This window comes from Dreissena polymorpha, chromosome 6 (genome assembly GCF_020536995.1).
Source record: "Dreissena polymorpha isolate Duluth1 chromosome 6, UMN_Dpol_1.0, whole genome shotgun sequence".
Taxonomy (NCBI): domain Eukaryota; kingdom Metazoa; phylum Mollusca; class Bivalvia; order Myida; family Dreissenidae; genus Dreissena; species Dreissena polymorpha.
Genome location: NC_068360.1, coordinates 39,116,449 through 39,135,236, shown reverse-complemented (window position 1 = coordinate 39,135,236; position 18,788 = coordinate 39,116,449). Strand labels below are relative to the sequence as shown.

The window sequence follows — 18,788 nt, the reverse complement described above, 5'->3', positions numbered from 1 at the left end:
ATAAAAATGGCACATAATTCTGTCAAAATGCACAGCAGAGTTATCTCACTTTGCCTGCCCAGTCCCCTCATAATAGTAAGTAAGTGTACCAAGTTTGAATGCAATAGCTTTGATACTTTATGAGAAAAGTGGACCTTAACACAAAAATTAACCGGACGCCGACGCCTACGCAGATCCCAAGGTAATGACAATAACTCATTTTTTTTTCACAAAAAAGATGAGCTAATAATATATAAATTCTGATCGGAAACATGTTTACATTGTATCACTTATTTTAATTTCAATACAAAAGGTAAAGCTGCCTTCAAAAGCATGGCGAAAACATTCGTTCACATATATATTTTATTACAAAGCATTGGTTCCAACATTTTTTTGTATAACTATACATAAGTTCAACTAGATATTTACTTAAAACACATAAGCCGAAACTTGTATTTTATTATAACATGTAAATGTTGGTCAATATTAATTTAAACAGTTATAAATACATATGTTTGTCTACTATAGACGCCGTAAAATATAAGGTAGATTATTTATGTTAATATATTGCACCACATCGCATATAACACACTAATAACTAGCAATACTATGATCGCTTTTTCACAACGATATTTAAGCGGAAAACTAAACGCCCCTCACAAAGCCCTAGATTGTGAAACCTTCACGTCGACTATGAACTTCACTTAGCGCAAGACCGCAAACCAACCACGTCAACTTTTTAAAGGAACAGTAATGGACTTCACTTAACCCAGGATCATAAATCTATCACATCAAACTATTTAAAGATAGAGTAATGAACTTCACTTAGTCAAAGATTGTTCACGCATCACAAAAATAATTTGAAAGAACACTTATTAACTTAACGTCGCCAAATATCATAAACCAATCACATTAAACTATTTACAGGTACTTGAACTTACTTCACTTAGCCCAAGAATGTAAACCAATCACATCAGCTATTTAAAGGAACAATAATGAACTTCACTTAGCCCGAGATCTCAAACCTATCACGTCAAACTATATTTCAGTTACACTTCTGAACTGACACATACATAAGCATAAACATATATTGGTTTGAGGTAAATTATACAAACTTAATTATTGTCTCACATGACATAAATTATAAATAAAGTACGACTACGGCTGTCATGAAACAATTATATTATGAATATTCATTGTCGAAACCTGGCAGCCATTTCGTCTAACTTGTCCATCAACTGTTGGTCTTGTTCTGGTCGGGATTTAGTGAAACTCAGCGGCAAATGTGTGGAGGTAGGGTGTCGGTCTGAATGAGGATACACAATACACAATGTGAGAAGATTGGTATAAAGCATAACATACAAAGTCTACTTTGATTATTTTTTTTAATTTAAGACTTGTCCGATATAGAACCGAATACTGCGGTTTTAAATTATGGTTTTAAAAGTCAGCGGATACAATTGCGTGAATTTTCCAAGAATTTGATACTGAATGAAATTTTAACCGTTGGGATACATGTTTTGCTTTTAAAAGGGCGCGCACAAAAACTGTATCTAGTGTTCATAAAGCATAAATTATTTATTATGTAAATATACTGACTTTCATTGGTTGTGGCATTGGTCGGAAAACGACAAAATCTTTAATAATTTATAATATTAACATTCTATGATTTTCCAGAGTAATATATTTATATAAACAAAACTCCGTTGAGATGCCTATTTGGACGCCAGAAATAAATTGTGAGCAACACAGCTAGAACACAACGCTTGACGTCATTAACAAATAACAATGTTAAACACACATTTTAAATTCGCCTACACCGCTGGTATACGATGACCGTCATAATAATATTCGATGCAATATTTTTACAATATTACAATATTGTCATGTGTCGGGTATTAGTGAAGTACCTTGAAAGAACAGCCCACTCTTGTGTGTCTTGCCAGCTGGTGACGCGGCCAGCCAGACGATGGTGTCGGCACCTTCCTCCACTGTACGTAGCCTCGTTTTCATCTTCTCATAGAAACCAGGCATCGAGGTTTGCACGGCTAAAATGAAGGGCATTGATTTACTTCTAAGAACAATAAAGACTGATAAACAATGCTGTGTAGAAGAAATGTTAATTTACAAGAAACAAAAGAAATATAGGGAAATAATGATACTGAAAGATAAGGGTCGTCGTTTTATCAGGTGATGACACATATTACAAGAGGGCCTGCAAGGCCCAAGGTATCCCCCGCAACATATGCTTTGTTTGAGGATGGGTGCAAATTGGACGGATGAACATAATGATAGATGGACTGACGGAGGACAATAACACAAAGCTAAGACAAAGGAAGGTTCTTAAGCCTTTACAATTTATTTCATACCAAGTTTCAAAGAAATCCGCCAAAGCGCTTCCAAGATATGGCTCCGGACACAAAAGTGCCTATAGTAAAAAGCATTTTTTCAAGATACAAAGGGCCATAAGTCTGTTTTTAACAGATGGTGTAGAATGCCATTTGGCGTGCATCATCCTCTTATGCATATATATACTCATACCAAGTTTCAATGAAATCCGCCAAAGAACTTCCAAGATATGGCTCTGGACACTAAAAAGCATTTTTTCAAGATACAAAGGGCCATAAGTCTGTTTTTAACAGATGGTGTACAATGCCATTTAGCGTGCATCATCCTCTTATGCATATATATACTCATACCAAGTTTAAATGAATTCCACCAAAGAACTTCCAAGATATGGCTCCGGACACAAAAGTGCCGGACGGACGGACAGCCGGACGGACGGACGGACAACGCCAAAACAATATCCCTCCGCCTCTGGCGGGGGATAATAATGTACATGTAGAATGAAAACCATTTTACAATCTCAAGAGTGTGTGTAAAAGCAAAAATATCTTCCTTTATAAAAGGTTGATGATTAGGGTTAGTATGTCCGAAGTGTTTCAACTATAATGTTCAGAAACCAGTTGAACAATGACGTTATCAGTGCCATATACGATAACTTTAATAAAATATGATTCTTACTTTTGTAAACAAGAGGGCCTCAAAGGCCCAATGTCTCTCACATGAGATTTAAAGGAACTGACCTGTTCTGTGCAGCCCAATATGTCATTAGAACAAATGTTCTAACCAACTTTCATCAATAATGAAAACCCTGTAAACCACGTTTTTCAACAGACCAAAACCATTTTCATACGCATCAAAGATATAATTTAAACAAATATTCTGACAAAGTTTCATGAAGGTTCATGAAGCCATATATGGAAAAATTCCCGGTCCCCTGGTGGCCATGTTATTTCAAGCACCTGGAACCATATTCCTACTTTTCCAAGATACCATTGGGACAAATCTTTTGACCCATTTTCCTGATGATTGGACAATAAATGTTGCTTCTAGAGTGTTTTACTATAGCCATATATAGCGATATGAGGATAAATTCCCCGTCCCTTGGCAGCAATGTTTTTCAAGCAAACGTTACAATTTTCATTGAGACCAATCTTTTGACAAAATTTGATGAAGACTGGACAATAAATGTGGCCTTTAGAGTGTTAACAAGCTAAATGTTGATGCCGTACAACGCACGACGCAGGACGGACGATGGACAATAGGCGATCACAAAAGGTGAGCTAATAAAACACATAATTGCTAACAAATTACACTTAATTATACCAAACCATAATAAATGCTTTGGCTACTTCTATGCTCATAGATTATTAAAATGATAACAAGGGCTGTTTGTAAAACATGCATGCCCCCCATATGGGCTGTCAGTTGTAGTGGCAGCCATTGTGTGAATTCGTGTTTTGTCACTGTGACCTTGACCTTTAACCTAGTGAACTGAAAATTAATAGGGGTCATCTGCCCGTCATGATCAATGTACCTATGAAGTTTCGTGGTCCTAGGCGTAAGCATTCTTGAGTTATCATCCTGGAACCATTTTACTATTTCGATTCACTGTGACCTTGACCTTTGACCTGATAATCAATAGAGGTCATCTGACAGTCATGATCAATGTACCTATGAAGTTTCATGATTCTAGGCCTAAGCATTCTTGAGTTATCCGCCAACCATCTAGTGGACGGACCGACAGACGGACCGACCGACATGTGCCAAACAATATACCCCCTCTTCTTAGGGGGGGGGGGGGGGGGGGGGCGGGGGGCATACATATAGAAATAATCTAAATTACTAAACAACTAACTAATTCAGAGTACTGAACTCATTAAAATGGACACACATGTTTCAGTTTCGGAACTTATTTCTTGCGGATTTAGTTACTTAAGTGATATTAGTTTCAAGATATTTTTATTAACTCGATTGCACCAAAAGTCTTGGATTGAAACACTATATAGTCCGCTTGCTCAGTAGAACCAGTACTTGGTGTCTTTCCGGGGTATCATAAGAACACTTCCGCAATCAGACCTTGACCTTTGACCTAGTGACCTGATAATCAATAGAGGTCATCTGACAGTCATGATCAATGTACCTATGAAGTTTCATGATTCTAGGCCTAAGCATTCTTGAGTTATCCGCCAACCATTTTACTGTTTCGAGTCACTGTGACCTTGACCTTTGACCTAGTGACCAGAAAATCAATAGGGATCATCTGCCAGTCATGATCAATGTTCCTATGTAGTTTCATGATCCTGGGCGTAAGCATTCTTGAGTTATCATCCGGAAACAATTTTACTGTTTTGAGTCACTGTGACCTTGACCTTTGACCTAGTGACCTGAAAATCAATAGGGGTCATTTGCCAATCATGATCAATGGACCTATGAAGTTTCATGATCCTAGGTGTAAGCATTCTTGAGTTATCATCCGGAAACCATTTTACTTTTTCGAGCCACTGTGACCTTGACCTTTGACCTAGTGATCTGAAAATTAAAGGAGCCATCTGTAAGTCATGATCAATGTACCTATTAAGTTTCATGATCCTAGGCCTAAGCATTCTTGAGTTATCATCCGGAAACCATTTTACTATTTCGAGTAACTGTGACCTTGTCCTTTGGCCTAGTGACCTGAAAATCAATAGGGGTCATTTGCCTGTCATGATCAATGTAGCTATGAAGTTTTATGATCCTATGCCTAACCGTTCTGGAGTTATCATCCGGAAACCATCTAGTGGACGGACCGACAGACGGACCGACCTACATGTGCCAAACAATATACCCCCTCTTCTTAGGGGGGGGGGGGGGGGGGGGGGGCGGGGGGCATACATATAGAAATAATCTTAATTACTAAACAACTAACTAATTCAGTGTACTAAACTCATTAAAATGGACACACATGTTTCAGTTTCGGGAACTTATTTCTTGCGGATTTAGTTACTTAAGTGATATTAGTTTCAAGATATTTTTATTAACTCGATTGCATCAAAAGTCTTGGATTGAAACACTCTATAGTCCGCTTGCTCAGTAGAACCAGTACTTGGTGTCTTTCCGGGGTATCATAAGAACACTTCCGCAATCAGAATCCAACCCACAGGGCCCTCAATCCATTTAAGGGGAAGCAGGTCAAACCCTCAAGAGGGGGAATTTTCGCGGCGTTTCGCTTTTGGGGGGATTTTTTTACTTACTCTCTCATTATAACCTTTGTACATGTTTGCACTTTATTTATTTCTTTTTTCATAATTTAGTATGTTTGACAAAATTAAATTGAAACAGAATTGAGATATAATAATCATGAGACTAATCTTATTAAACATTTTGTTTTTATTTCAGGGGAAATTTTTCCCCTTAAAAAGGGGAAAAAGTATACTTTTCAGGTGGGGGACTGCGGTCGAAATTCGGCCGCAGATTGTATAGATTGAGGGCCCTGACCAATGACATCATGGTCGCAAGGTGGACACCATTAACAATACACCACGGCGACCTGTTCATATAGTGATAATGATGCCATTACCTACCAGGCGTATCAGCCCAGCCCGGGTGCATGGATGAGAAATGAATGTCTGGGAACTTCTTGGCATATTGCTCCGTCATCACAATCTGCTGACGTTTGTTCTGCGCATAAGCTGACGTGCCATCAAATGGCTGCATGCGTTCAAACTGCAAGTCTTCCACGTCTAAAGACTTCGTCAACATCCCACCCGATGATACTATAATCTGCAAATTTTATACTCCTGAGATACCAAACAAACATTGCCTAATGACCATACAAACAAGAGGGCCATGATGGCCCTGTATCGCTCTACTGCTGAAAAAAAGGCTGAAACAAATATTCTCGGCATGTGCAAATACTTAAATATAGGCCCTTTTTAAGCACGTGTACACTTTTGTGCCCCCTGGGCTGGGTCAAATTTAACCACAGGGGCATAATTTGAGCAAACTTTGTAGAGGACTACTATATCTCACTACATACAAAATGTGGTAGCCCTTGGTCCTAGAGTTAAGGACAAGAAAATTTTAAAAGTTTTCACAAAATAAGCAAGATATTAGCGTATATAATGTTCAATTTTGTGACCCGCCGGTCAGAGTCAAATTTGACCCAAAGGGCATTATTTGAACAAACTTGGTAGAGGACTATAAGATGTTACTGCATACCAAAGTTGGTAGCCATAGTCTGAATGGTTTTCGACAAGAAGATTTTTAAAGATTTCACAAAATAGGCGCTTTATAAGCGTTTATTCAATTGTGTGACCCCCGGGGCAGGGTCAAATTGACCCCAGAGGCATTATTTAAACAAATTTGGTAGAGGTTTATTAGATGTCACTACATACCAAATTTGGTAGTCCTAGGCCTAATGGTTATGGACAAGAGATTTTTAAAGTTTTCACAAAAAGGCCCCATATAAGCGTATGTTCAGTTTTGTGACCCTGCGGGCAGGGTCAAATTTGACCCAAGGGGCATAATTTGAACAAACTTGGTAGAGAACTATTAGATGCCACTATATACCAAATGTGGTAGCCCTATGCCTTATGGTTAAGGACAAGAAGATTTTTAAAGTTTTCACATAATAAGCCTTATATAAGCATTGGTCGATTTTGTGGCCCCCAGGGCTGGGTCAAATTTTACCCCTGGGGCATAATTTGAACAAACTAAGTAGAGGACTGTACACTTCACATGTGGACACGCATGAAACGTTACAAATGTTTATAAAGTTTTATTTTTTTTCATTTCATTTGCTTACATAAGCAAATTTTCAATTTTGTGCCCCCTGGGGCAGGGTCAAATTTGACCCCAGGGTGTAATTTGAACAAATTTGAAAGAGGTTCACCCCAGGAACATTCCTGAGATATTTCATCAGAATTGGACCAGTAGTTTAGGAGAGGAATGTTTAAAGGAAATATTAACGCACTGACGCACGACGGCCACAGGACCATGACACAAGCCCCGCTGGCCTTTTGCCAGTGGAGCTAAAAAACTGTAATGAACTACTACAAATGTGTCACTATAAGCAGATATTAAACACATTTGGTCTTGCTTTGCATTTTAAAGATACAAAAAAATGAGTTTCTTGAGGCTGCTTCAGTATTTTTGTTTTCGAAATGTAAACAAATATTTGCAATATCTTAACTATGGACAGTTGAACGCGTGCCCACATCCCTGTAAGTTTAACATGTTTGATAATTTGTATAAGAAATAATTATAGCTCAAAATAACAAACTGGAAAACCACTGTACCACACGTGGGTCTGTGGCCTTTGACAGTAATGGAATTAGTGCTGTCGTCAAAACATGGGTACCTAAAATTAAAAACATAATTAAAAATATACATTTGCAATACAGAAGAGTCAAATTAAGAACAAAAGGACATAAACAAGGCTAAACAAACAGATTAATAAGCAAATAATTGACAATAGGAATGTTTATATACATGTATATGAAACATTTACCATTGATCACTTTAAAGTTTAAAGGTTTAAAAGTATCAAAAATCATATTTATATTTTATCTCATGTAAATATCCACTTCATGTTTATTAAACCCTTTCCCACTCAGAAGCAAAGTGAAAATGGCTATGTGCAAACAGCATAAAACCAGAACAGGTTCAGGTTTTCTGCTGTTTGCTGCTCATCAGTATCTATGGGTTAGAAATGAAGCCTAAAAAACTTGAATCTATTAACAAAGTTCTTTAATTAAATTTAACTTTCTATGGGGCTACACATGTGTCCAAATACGTATTTCAGTATTAAAGTGGTTAATGCAAAACTGCAAATAAGGGACCAAGAAAATGATTAGCTTAAATCAATCATGCCCTGTTTAATGTTGATCTTATGATGTCAATAATGAGCAAGTCAATGTTTCCCTGCTGTCAATCAAGGTCTATGTTCATGGTAATCCAATGGCAATCATCTAACATGTTGACATTATCTAATGTCAATTATAAAAAATGTTTTTATCATATGTCAATAATGGACCGTATGAGTGTAGTTTAAGTCAATTATGAGCAATGTTAGTGTTGATCTTCAATCAATTGTGGTCCACATTGATGTTCACCTTAAATAAATCATGGACCATAGTGATGTTAATATTCAGTATATCATAGACAATGTTAGAGTATATCTTAAGTAAATACTAAACCAGTGAATGTTCATCTTATGTTAATCATTGTTCATGTAAGTGTTTATCTTAAGTAAATCATGGTTCATATTAATATTTATCTTAAGTTAATCATGGTCCATTTAAGTGTTTATCTTAAGCAAATCGTGGACCATATAAATATTTATCTAAAGCAAATCATGGACCATATTAATATTTATCCTACGCACATCATAGACCATATTTATGTTTATTTTAAGTCAACCGCAGACATGTTAGTGTTAATCTTAAGTCAAGCATGGACCATGTTTATGTTTATCTTACTTCAATCATGAACCATGTTAGTCTTTATCCTTTGTCAATCAGGAACCTTGTTAATGTTTATCTTATGTAAATCATGGACTATGTTTATCGTAAGTCAAATATATAAAATGTTAGTGTTATGTTAATCAAGGACCATTGGTTGTTTACTTTAAGTAAATCATGGGCCATGTTAGTGTTTCGCTTAAGTAAATCATGGATCATTTTAGTGTTTATCTAAAATGGACCATGTAAGTGCTTATCTTAAGTCAATCAATAAACATATTATTATTAACTAGAAGTCAAACATGGACCATGATAATGTTTATCTTAAGTCTATCATACACTCGATTAGTTTTTACCTTTAGTAAATCAAGGACCATTGAATGTTTATGTTAAGTTAATCATGATCCATATTATGTTGATCTTAACTAAATCATGGACCATATTAGTGTTTATCTTAAGTAAATCATGGACCACATTAGTATTTATCTTCAATAATTCATGGATCATGTGTTTTAAGTCAATCATACATTATATTACTGTATATCTTAAGTAAATTAAGGGCCAATAAATTTTTATCTTAAGTAAATCATGGACCATGTAAGTGTTAAAGCGGGTATATACGAATTTGTCAAATATTTATGAATTTATATAAACTGTGTAAAAAACTTTTATATATTTGAATATAAATTAAAATAAAAGTTAAGAAGAACATGTGTCGAAAAATGCGAAATAAGCCAGATATTTAATTCTGAAATTGAAAACGGCTGTACAGCCGAATTTGCCAGCATGTATACCATACATGTACGATGTGCATCTAAACTTACGAGGGGTGTTCCAGAAGTTCGTGGATTTTTGCTATAACTTTCATGTGGTAACATAAATGGACAAACAAATAGCATGTTAAGAATATTTCGTCCTTTCCAAATATACTCCCCAAATATCATGGAAATACATAAAACAATAAATATATATCAGAGATTTAAACATGTGCACAATGCGCACACCGACGCACGTGTAACGTTTCTGTTCAACGTCAATGACGTTATGAAGTTAACAACTGTCAAATCTTTTCCACATAATCACCTCCAACGCGAATGCACTTTATGTGTCGGGAAATCCACTTGTCAAAAGAGTCTCTATTCCAGTCAGCGTCAAAAGACGACACGATTCGCTTTGCTGCAACTGTAAGTTCCTGTTTACTTGCAAAGCGAATACCGCGCAACTGTGATTTAACTTCCGGGAAGACGCGGAAGTCCATAGTGGCCAAATCCGGGTTGTAAGGAGGACTTAGTCGCTGTAACGTGAAATTTGCCGTAAATTCTGTTTATCAACGACATTTAAACCAAATTTAAATTCCCGTAACGCTCATACTTATAATAAAATACACGCGTACGCCGCATGTCGTTACTGAGGTCTCTATGGCAACGCTTTTTAAACGGGCTTTATGGAATTCATGCATTTTTAGCTTATATATAAAGTCCGTGATAATTGGTTTGTATAATATGTAAATTTCATTGACTTTTACCAGCAAACAACTAAGGTATAGCGAAAATCCACAAACTTTTGGAACACCCCTCGTGGTTTAACGGTTTATAATACAAAGACGAATGCTTCGGTTATTGTAGGAAAATATGTACGTCACTATCGGCTCGGGGCGCTAATTGGTCTTTGCTGCATTTAATGAAATTCGGCTTTAATGTATAATTTTTCTTGCCTATTTTGTGTTATTGTAACATCTTTTATCAATATAAAACTTAGGTCACAATCTAGCATTGATATAACTTGTAATGGTACACCCATTGCTTCTACATCATCCGTTAAGTATCTTGGAATTACCCTTGACCAAAACCTTTCTTTCTGCTCAATGGCTGAGTCTCTTTTGAAAAAGGCCAATTCTAGGTTAAAATTCCTTTATCGTAAGAAAGATTTCCTTACTTTGCATACGAAGAAACTTCTTGTAATGTCTCTGATTCAGTGTCATTATGATTATGCTTGTTCTGTTTGGTATAATAGTATAACTCAGTCTTTAAAAAATAAGTTACAAACCGGTCAAAATAAGTTAATTAGGTTTGTTCTTGACCTTGATTCTAGAGTTCATATTGACCAATCTCACTTTAAGTCCCTCAACTGGTTACCAGTTCACATGAGAGTAAATCAAATAATGTTATGTCATGTCTTCAAAATAAGAAATGGCCTTTTTCCAGATTATTTGAGTGAACACTTTGTTTCCCAAGATTCTATGCATAATTACAGCACTAGGCTTAGTAAAAAGGGTGGGTATTGTTTACCCAAGGTCAAATGTCATGGTTCCAAATCCTTTTCTTTTAACAGCATTAAACTCTGGAACTCTTTACCTGAGTCACTCACTGAGGTCCACAGGTTAGAAGGCTTTAAAGTTGCCATTAAAAGTCATTTAATGAATAATATTTAACTTTTTATATATGTGTATCTTTTCACTTTTAATAAGCAGATATTAACTTCGTCTTAGGTTTTTATTTTTAATAATTATTAGTTCATACTTCATAACATACATTTTAGCAATATATTTAATTTAGATAATTCATGATACCTCATATCATCAAATTACAACTGTCAAAATATCTATGTGTTGCAATAATTGATAACATTATCAATTGATCTTAAATTCCAGCTCCTGTCATATTTTCTGAGCACTACTGTGATAATTAGTTTGATCTCTTTTGAACGGTGATATATATTTTTTATTTCATTAAATAATTATTATACTGTGAACATAGTTATGTTTAAGGTCAACATAGTTATGTTTAAGGTCTGCCTCTTTTTGTCATGCCACCAATAATAAGGACCACAATGGAAATAAGGGCTTGCTCTTTTTTGTGTTATCCTTGGTTTGGTGAGCATGTCATAGTTTATTTTACATGATATAGTTTTTAATAATTGCTTATTATTTTATTCTATGTTATGTTGTGAACTGTGTATATGCTTCCTATGCCGAAATAAATCTATCTATCTATCTATATATTACAATTTAACAGATATAAAAAATCGTATATACCCGCTTTAATATTCAGCAAAGCATGGACCATAATGGTGTTTATCTTAAGTCAATGGACCATGTCAGTGTTTATCTTTAGTTGATGGACCATGTATGTGTTCATCGTAAGTCACTCAAAAACCATATTAATGTTCATCTTAAGTCGATCATGGACTATTGAATGTCCATGTTTAGTCAGTAAAGGGCTATGTATGTTTTCATCTGATGTCAATAATGGTCAATGTTAATTGCCATCTAATATTCATTGTGGTTGTTGTTCACAGGTTTCCTATGGGACTTATGGAAAATACTTATCTGTATCATATCATGAAGCATTGCATTGATTATGTTATTAAGATAATTCAATAGGTCAATCATTTACGGTTTTGATTTGTGTTAAGTAAAATATGGACCAAGTTACTGGTAATTTGATGTAGATATATTAATGACATGTCAATTTAGGATCATAACAGCTTACCGAGAGTGTTAGTAGCAAAGTTCTTCTCCAATCCATCATCGGTTACTGAGCGTGTGTTGATCATGCAGCCTGCATTGTTGATCTGGGAAAAAGTTACATTTCACTTAATACAACATGCTTGTATTGTTCTAAAAACTGTTTGCCCTTAAATATCTTAACATGGCAATACCAGATGTAATTATAAAGTATGCAATTTGAGACATACTTACTTTTAAGGACATGTTCATTGATGCTCTACGACACAGACTTGTCTGGTACTTGAACATACTCTTCCAAATAAAATTTATGATAAAGAATAAATTCATATAGTAAGAAAAATACAAATATAAAATTTGAGTAGATAGACTTTGGATTACCAATTATTATCATACTCAAATAATTATTTTTGTTTTTTTAATTTGAAACACTATTTAACAGTAACTACTCCCATGCTTTTAATTATTGCAAATACATCAACAACTTACCAACACATGCAGTGCGTTGCCCGAGGCTTCAAAAGTTTTAACGAACGCATAAATATCTGCTGGTTTTGAAGTGTCCAATTCATGTAAGAACACATTCTGAAAAGAATGAATATATTTTATTGTACATAAAAAGGGTGTAATTGAGTTGAAGACCAACGGGAGGAAAATGATGTTGACTGATTTTGCAGAACCAGATTTATTAGCTCGGATAAAATAAACTTGCAAATGTTTACTTCAACTACACAAACATCAATTAAAACATGTTTAATATTACAACGATAATATATATTATTTTCAATACAAAGTACAATATTAAGTTGAAATATTAAATTTATTATATCATTGTACATTTTGTTGTAATAATAATCATTGTTGTAATAATAATCAGGGCTTTTCTTCAGGAAATTGGGAAGAGGTCCTAGCCTTTCAAAAAGGGAATTTCATGAGCAATAACTTCTAATTTTGGGAAGACCGTGTTTTTTAAAGTTTTTGTAACTGACTTTTCATTGTGCGGAAGTATTAAAAAGACACATTGTGGTGCATTCTTAATCATATTAGAGCTGATTGCTTTCAGTTTGGGAGATGCCTAATATGTCTAAGTAAAACAAAAAACATTTTTTTTTTACAATTTGGGAAATTCCTCTATCAATTTTGGGAAAAAAATATCTTATTTTCGATTGAGAAGGGGCCGAATTTCGGCCCCTGTTATATAAGGGTAAAAAGCCCTGAATAATAATATAATGACTAAATGAACTATGTTAATTTTTGCTTAAAATGCAACTTATGAGGAGACAAAAGACCCATATTTCTATAACAAATATAACTTTATTATTCAGTTATCTACATTAAAAGGGCAAGGCATAACACACATCTATCAGTGTTATTTTTCTATATCAAATTTTAATTTAATACCTTTTGGTAACATGTCGAGCCTATTGTCAATAATGCATGTACATGTAATTACATAACAAGCTCCAATCTGCATATGTTCGACCTTTAGGAAATTCTTACTTGCTTAATCTCCATCATGAAGGCATTGAAAATCGGCAACATCATTCATCCTTTGTTGTACATAAAAGTTTTGTGCTTATTTATCGATGACAAGTATTTCAAAATCTTCATAATGTTTTCGATTTCAATTGATGATCAGCGTGGATAGGCTGTTTTATGGCCCAATGAGACCATTCACATTTTGACCTTTTAGGTAGACAGATGTTCTCTCTGATGTTAACATTTGTTAAAGCTTATTTTAAAATTTGGCATAAAATGACAAAATTGCATTCCTAACTTACATACATAGGGATGCACATACACTCGAGCATTGTGACTGCTTTGTTGAGCTCTTGACAAAAATGGCACACACATATGTACCTGATTGCCAGTAGTCTCTGTGATCTCCGTTCTAGCCTCCTCCCCCCTTTCCTTGTTTCTACACACGATGTGTACTGTGCCCCCTGTTGTGCACAAAACAAATCATATAAATATAAGTATATGACCAATGTTTGGCAAAAAGAATTCCCTCAATGAATCATTAATCCACTGTATTGCTGTTAGTATGGTACAAGGACATTCATTGCATAACTGTGTTTGCCCTCTGTATGGCAAAAAACAATGGATCAAATAACATGATTACTGAATGTATGGCAAAAGACAATGGATCACATAACATGAATGCTGAATGTATGGCATAATAAATTCCATCACATAACATGAATGTTGAAAGTATGGCATAAGAAATCCGATCACATAACATGAATTCTGCATGTATGGCATAAGAAATTACATCACATAACATGAGTGCTCAATGTATGGCCCAAGAAATTCCATCACATAACATGAATACTCAATGCAAGGCATAATAAATTCCATCATATAACCTGGATGCTCAATGTATGGCATAACAAATTCCATCACATAACATGAATGCTCAATGCACAGCATAATAAATTCCATCACATAACATGAATGCTCAATGTATGGCATAAGAAATTTCATCACATAACATGAATGCTCAATGTATGGCATACGAAATTTCATCACATAACATGAATGCTCAATGTATGACATAAAAAATTCCATCACATAACATGAATGATGAATGTATGGCATAAGAAATCCCATCACATAACATGAATGTTAAATGTATGGCATTAGAAATTCCATCACATAACATGGATGCTCAATGTATGACAAAAGAAATTCCATCACACAACATGAATGCTCAATGTATGGCATTAGAAATTCCATCACATAACATGGATGTTCTATGTATGGCATAAGAAATTTCATCACATAGCATGAATGCTCAATGTTTGGTATAAGAAATTCCATCACAATACATGAATGCTCAATGTTTTGCATAAGAAATTCCATCACATAACATGAATGTTGAATGTATGGCATAAGGAATTCCATAACATAACATAAATGCTCAATGTATAGCATAAGAAATTCCATCAGTATTTTCATAACATGAATGCTCAATGTATGGCACAAGAAACTACATTCCATAAACATGCATGCTCAATGTATAGTGGCACAAGGAATTTCCTCACATTCGGACATAAAGGTTGGTACTGTATAAGTAAAGCAATAACTATAGTTTTTGCACAGAGCCGTTCAAACAACTGTGGCTAGTAATAACCTCTCTATACCAAAGCAATTGCAGCAGATAACCCTTTATATGTACAAACATCTCAGAGTCAAAGTACTCCTGTTACTTCATTAGACACTAACATCTTTGTGCCAAGGCAGTCAATTTTGCCTCCCCAGATTCACACTAACCTCTTTGTGCCAAAGCCATCGCTGTTGCCTTGCCCAGTCCACTGTTGGCCCCTGTTATCATGAAACTCCGCCCTGTAACATCCACCGCCAGATCCCCTGCCCTGAAGTTCTTTGAAGCTGAAGCATAGCCACCCCTGAAGAAGGATGAACATGTTCATACAACGTAGTACTGCTTCATGCCGTATGTATGCAACAAATATATATTTTACACATGAAATACTTTTATATATTTTTTAATTGGTATTGTTTGAAAAATAAGAATATTTGTATTTTGCCATTGCATTATACATAATATATTTACAATATATTTCATTATTTATAATTAATATTAAAACTTGAACCTTAACCATGATTGACTTTTCTCCAAAATGTCATGTACCCATGCACAAACTTAATAGCGGATTGTACACTCAATTGTGGAAACACATAAAGAGTAAAGTCCTTAAGATATGCATGATGCTTTTACAAATCAATGTCTGTAAAAACATGAACATATTAATTTGATGACATTTACAACTGCAATCACAGTTCTGTTTTATCTAAATGATACTAATTTATTATGTGTATTCATTAAACATTAGTTGGACAAATTTCCTCCATTTTATATTTGCTATAATAATATAACAATCCCATGTATGAATGTTTTAAACTGGTAAATGATAATCTAATTATATTTTAGGACATCTTGTAAAGTGATAAACACTTACTTTGTGTACTCCTTCATGCCCTTCACAAACCAGATGGTATTGCGAAAAAATGACATGATATCTGCAAAAAATATTTGTATGAAGTAAATTAATGATCATGATGACAGATCTGCACGAATGTTCAAGCAAAACTACAAAATGCCCTGGCCTGTCCATTTTGGGTAAAATAAGTATGTTAACCCTCTACCACATAAATATGTTTTCTGACGCATTTGTAGCCCCTTAGAAAGTTACATTTAATTAAATACCTTTCTTACTTGATTCAAGTTTTAAAGGCTTCATTTCCAACCTTTAGACGCAGATGAGCAGCAAACAGCATAAAACCTGGATGTTCTGGTTTTATGCTGTTTTCACATAGCCATTTTCACTTTGCTTATAAGTGGGAAAGGGTTAAACGATAAAATAGTGAAAAACCATAGCATGCAATTAACATGTATATCTTCTATTAAAGAATATCATTTCATAAAAATGATTTTTGTTTCAATATGTTCACTCTTTTGATGTGGGAAGATTTAACAGCCAAAATAATTTACAACACATGAGCAAAAACTATTCACAGTATATTCTTGTCTAAAAAAAAAAAACTGAAAAATTAAACTTAATTCCTATTTTATAACAAGTCTTTCTGTTCAAAATACAGTGGTTCCTTCATTCAAACTTAGTAACATGTAGGTATTAATATTCCCTTTCGCTTAGTTGTGAATTATTTTGCCACCCAATCTTTTCCATTTTTTAAAAACAAATTACTATTTTAAAGCCATTCTTTAATTTTAATCATACATGCATATACAATGCATTTCTAAAGTGTGTAGCTGTTAAACAATAAAAACAGTTCAAACAGAAGGAAAATTATTTCATTCCTATTCAATTATTCTTTCCCTAAACACATTACTTTAATCAGCTCAGATGTTTGTAAGGCGCGCCATTAAACTGCTAGATTGACACCATATGTGTTAATCACAAATATACTTTTCCAAATTTGCTTAGGATCACTTTTTATAGTATGTGTAATTTGAAGTTCACCCGTAGCTAGATTCAGCCAGCACCATGCATTAATGATTAATCAATACATAAAAACAAGGGCTGTTTGTAAAACATGCATGCCCCCCACATGGGCTGTCAGTTGTAGTGGCAGCCATTGTGTGAATATTTTATTTGTCACAGTGACTTTGACCTTTGACCTAATGATCTGAAAATCAATAGGGGTCATCTGCCAGTCATGATCAATGTACCTATGAAGTTTCATGATCCTAGGCCTAATTATCCTTGAGTTATCATCAGGAAAGCATTTTACTGTTTCAAGTCACTGTGACCTTGACATTTGACCTAGTGACCTGAAAATTAACAGGGGTCATCTGCCAGTCATGATCAATGTACCTATTAAGTTTCATGATCCTAGGCGTAAGCATTCTTACATGTAAGTTATCTTCTGGAAACCATTTTACTATATTGAGTCACTGTGACCTTGACCTAGTGACCTGAAAATCAATAGGGGTCATATGCCCGTCATGATCAATGTATGTATGAAGTTTCATGATCCTAGACATAAGCGTTTTTGAGTTATCATCTGGAAACCATTTTACTATTTCGAGTCACTGTAACCTTGACCTTTGACCTAATGACCAGAAAATCAATAGGGGTCATCTGCCAGTCATGATCAATGTACCTATGTAGTTTTATGATCATAGGCCTAAGCGTCATTGAGTTATCATCCGGAAACCATCTGGTGCACGGACCGACAGACGAACAGACTGACCAACATGTGCACAACAATATACCACCTGTTCTTCAAAGGGGGGCATAATAAAATCAAAAACACACATTATAATAATAAAACCTGCAAATTAACAATTTAAAATGAAAGAAATCTAAAATTGAAGATAATGTGAAAATAAAAAGTTGTCCTTAGCAAATTTTGAGAAGTGTATATTAACAATAATGACATATGTGTTGACACGATACTCACATATGGAACATGATGCTGCTGCTATTTTTTGTGGGATATTTTAAGATTAGATTTTACATGTGTAACTGACAACCAGATTGTGACTGGGTTATTTGCAATTAAAATGATGCAAGTCCTCATTTGGCATTGTTCAAATACAATGAATGTATTAATGATAGCAAAATCACATAAATAACAGAAAGTGCCCATAACCCTTTCCAGTACATGTACAGTCAAATTCAAACTTATAAAATTTTTACAAGACAGTAGGTCCTGTAAACTGCAGGGGTTTTTCTGCCTATTTTGGGAAAAGGAGTCTGACCAAATTGGGAATTTTTTATCGACAAAATTGGCCATTTTGGGAATTTTGATGAAACGGCTCATTTGGGAAAAAATTGTGAATTTATCATGCTTATATAGTTCAGTGGTTTAACAAATAAATTTGTTTTGATTTTTTATTTTGTCTTCTTTATATAAACAGGTGCAATATTGGGCATGTTCAACGTTTATTCAAGTACTGCAGTTATGTTTTTGGAAGTGGCTACAGGTACGGATCCGTACCTCTAGAATCTGGTTCTAGAGGTACGGATCCGTATCTATAGCCAAACCACAGAGGTTTTGCTACTGGTACG

The 18,788-nt window shown here is 34.7% G+C and overlaps 1 protein-coding gene across 5 annotated transcripts in view; it reads right to left on the bottom strand.

Moving 5' to 3' along the window:
• The window catches only part of LOC127833353 (dehydrogenase/reductase SDR family member 12-like), a 28,899-nt gene extending 12,630 nt beyond the window's left edge, over positions 1-16,269 (bottom strand). Inside the window, exons 1-9 of one of the 5 annotated variants that reach the window (XR_008027379.1) lie at positions 16,212-16,269; positions 15,505-15,638; positions 14,092-14,174; positions 12,721-12,816; positions 12,257-12,338; positions 7,602-7,663; positions 5,886-6,084; positions 1,890-2,027; positions 1,080-1,285 (exon numbers count right to left, since the gene is read on the bottom strand). Coding sequence is in view for 4 of the 5 variants with exons in the window: in XM_052358549.1 (XP_052214509.1) it covers positions 1,173-1,285; positions 1,890-2,027; positions 5,886-6,084; positions 7,602-7,663; positions 12,257-12,338; positions 12,721-12,816; positions 14,092-14,174; positions 15,505-15,638; positions 16,212-16,267 (963 nt within the window). In the remaining variant the exon portion in view is untranslated. Of the gene's footprint in view, positions 1-1,055; positions 1,286-1,889; positions 2,028-5,885; positions 6,085-7,601; positions 7,664-12,256; positions 12,339-12,720; positions 12,817-14,091; positions 14,175-15,504; positions 15,639-16,211 lie in introns of those variants that run through there. The other 4 variants (XM_052358549.1, XM_052358551.1, XM_052358548.1 and 1 more) reach the window with 4 other exon arrangements.
• Positions 16,270-18,788: the final 2,519 nt, after the last annotated feature.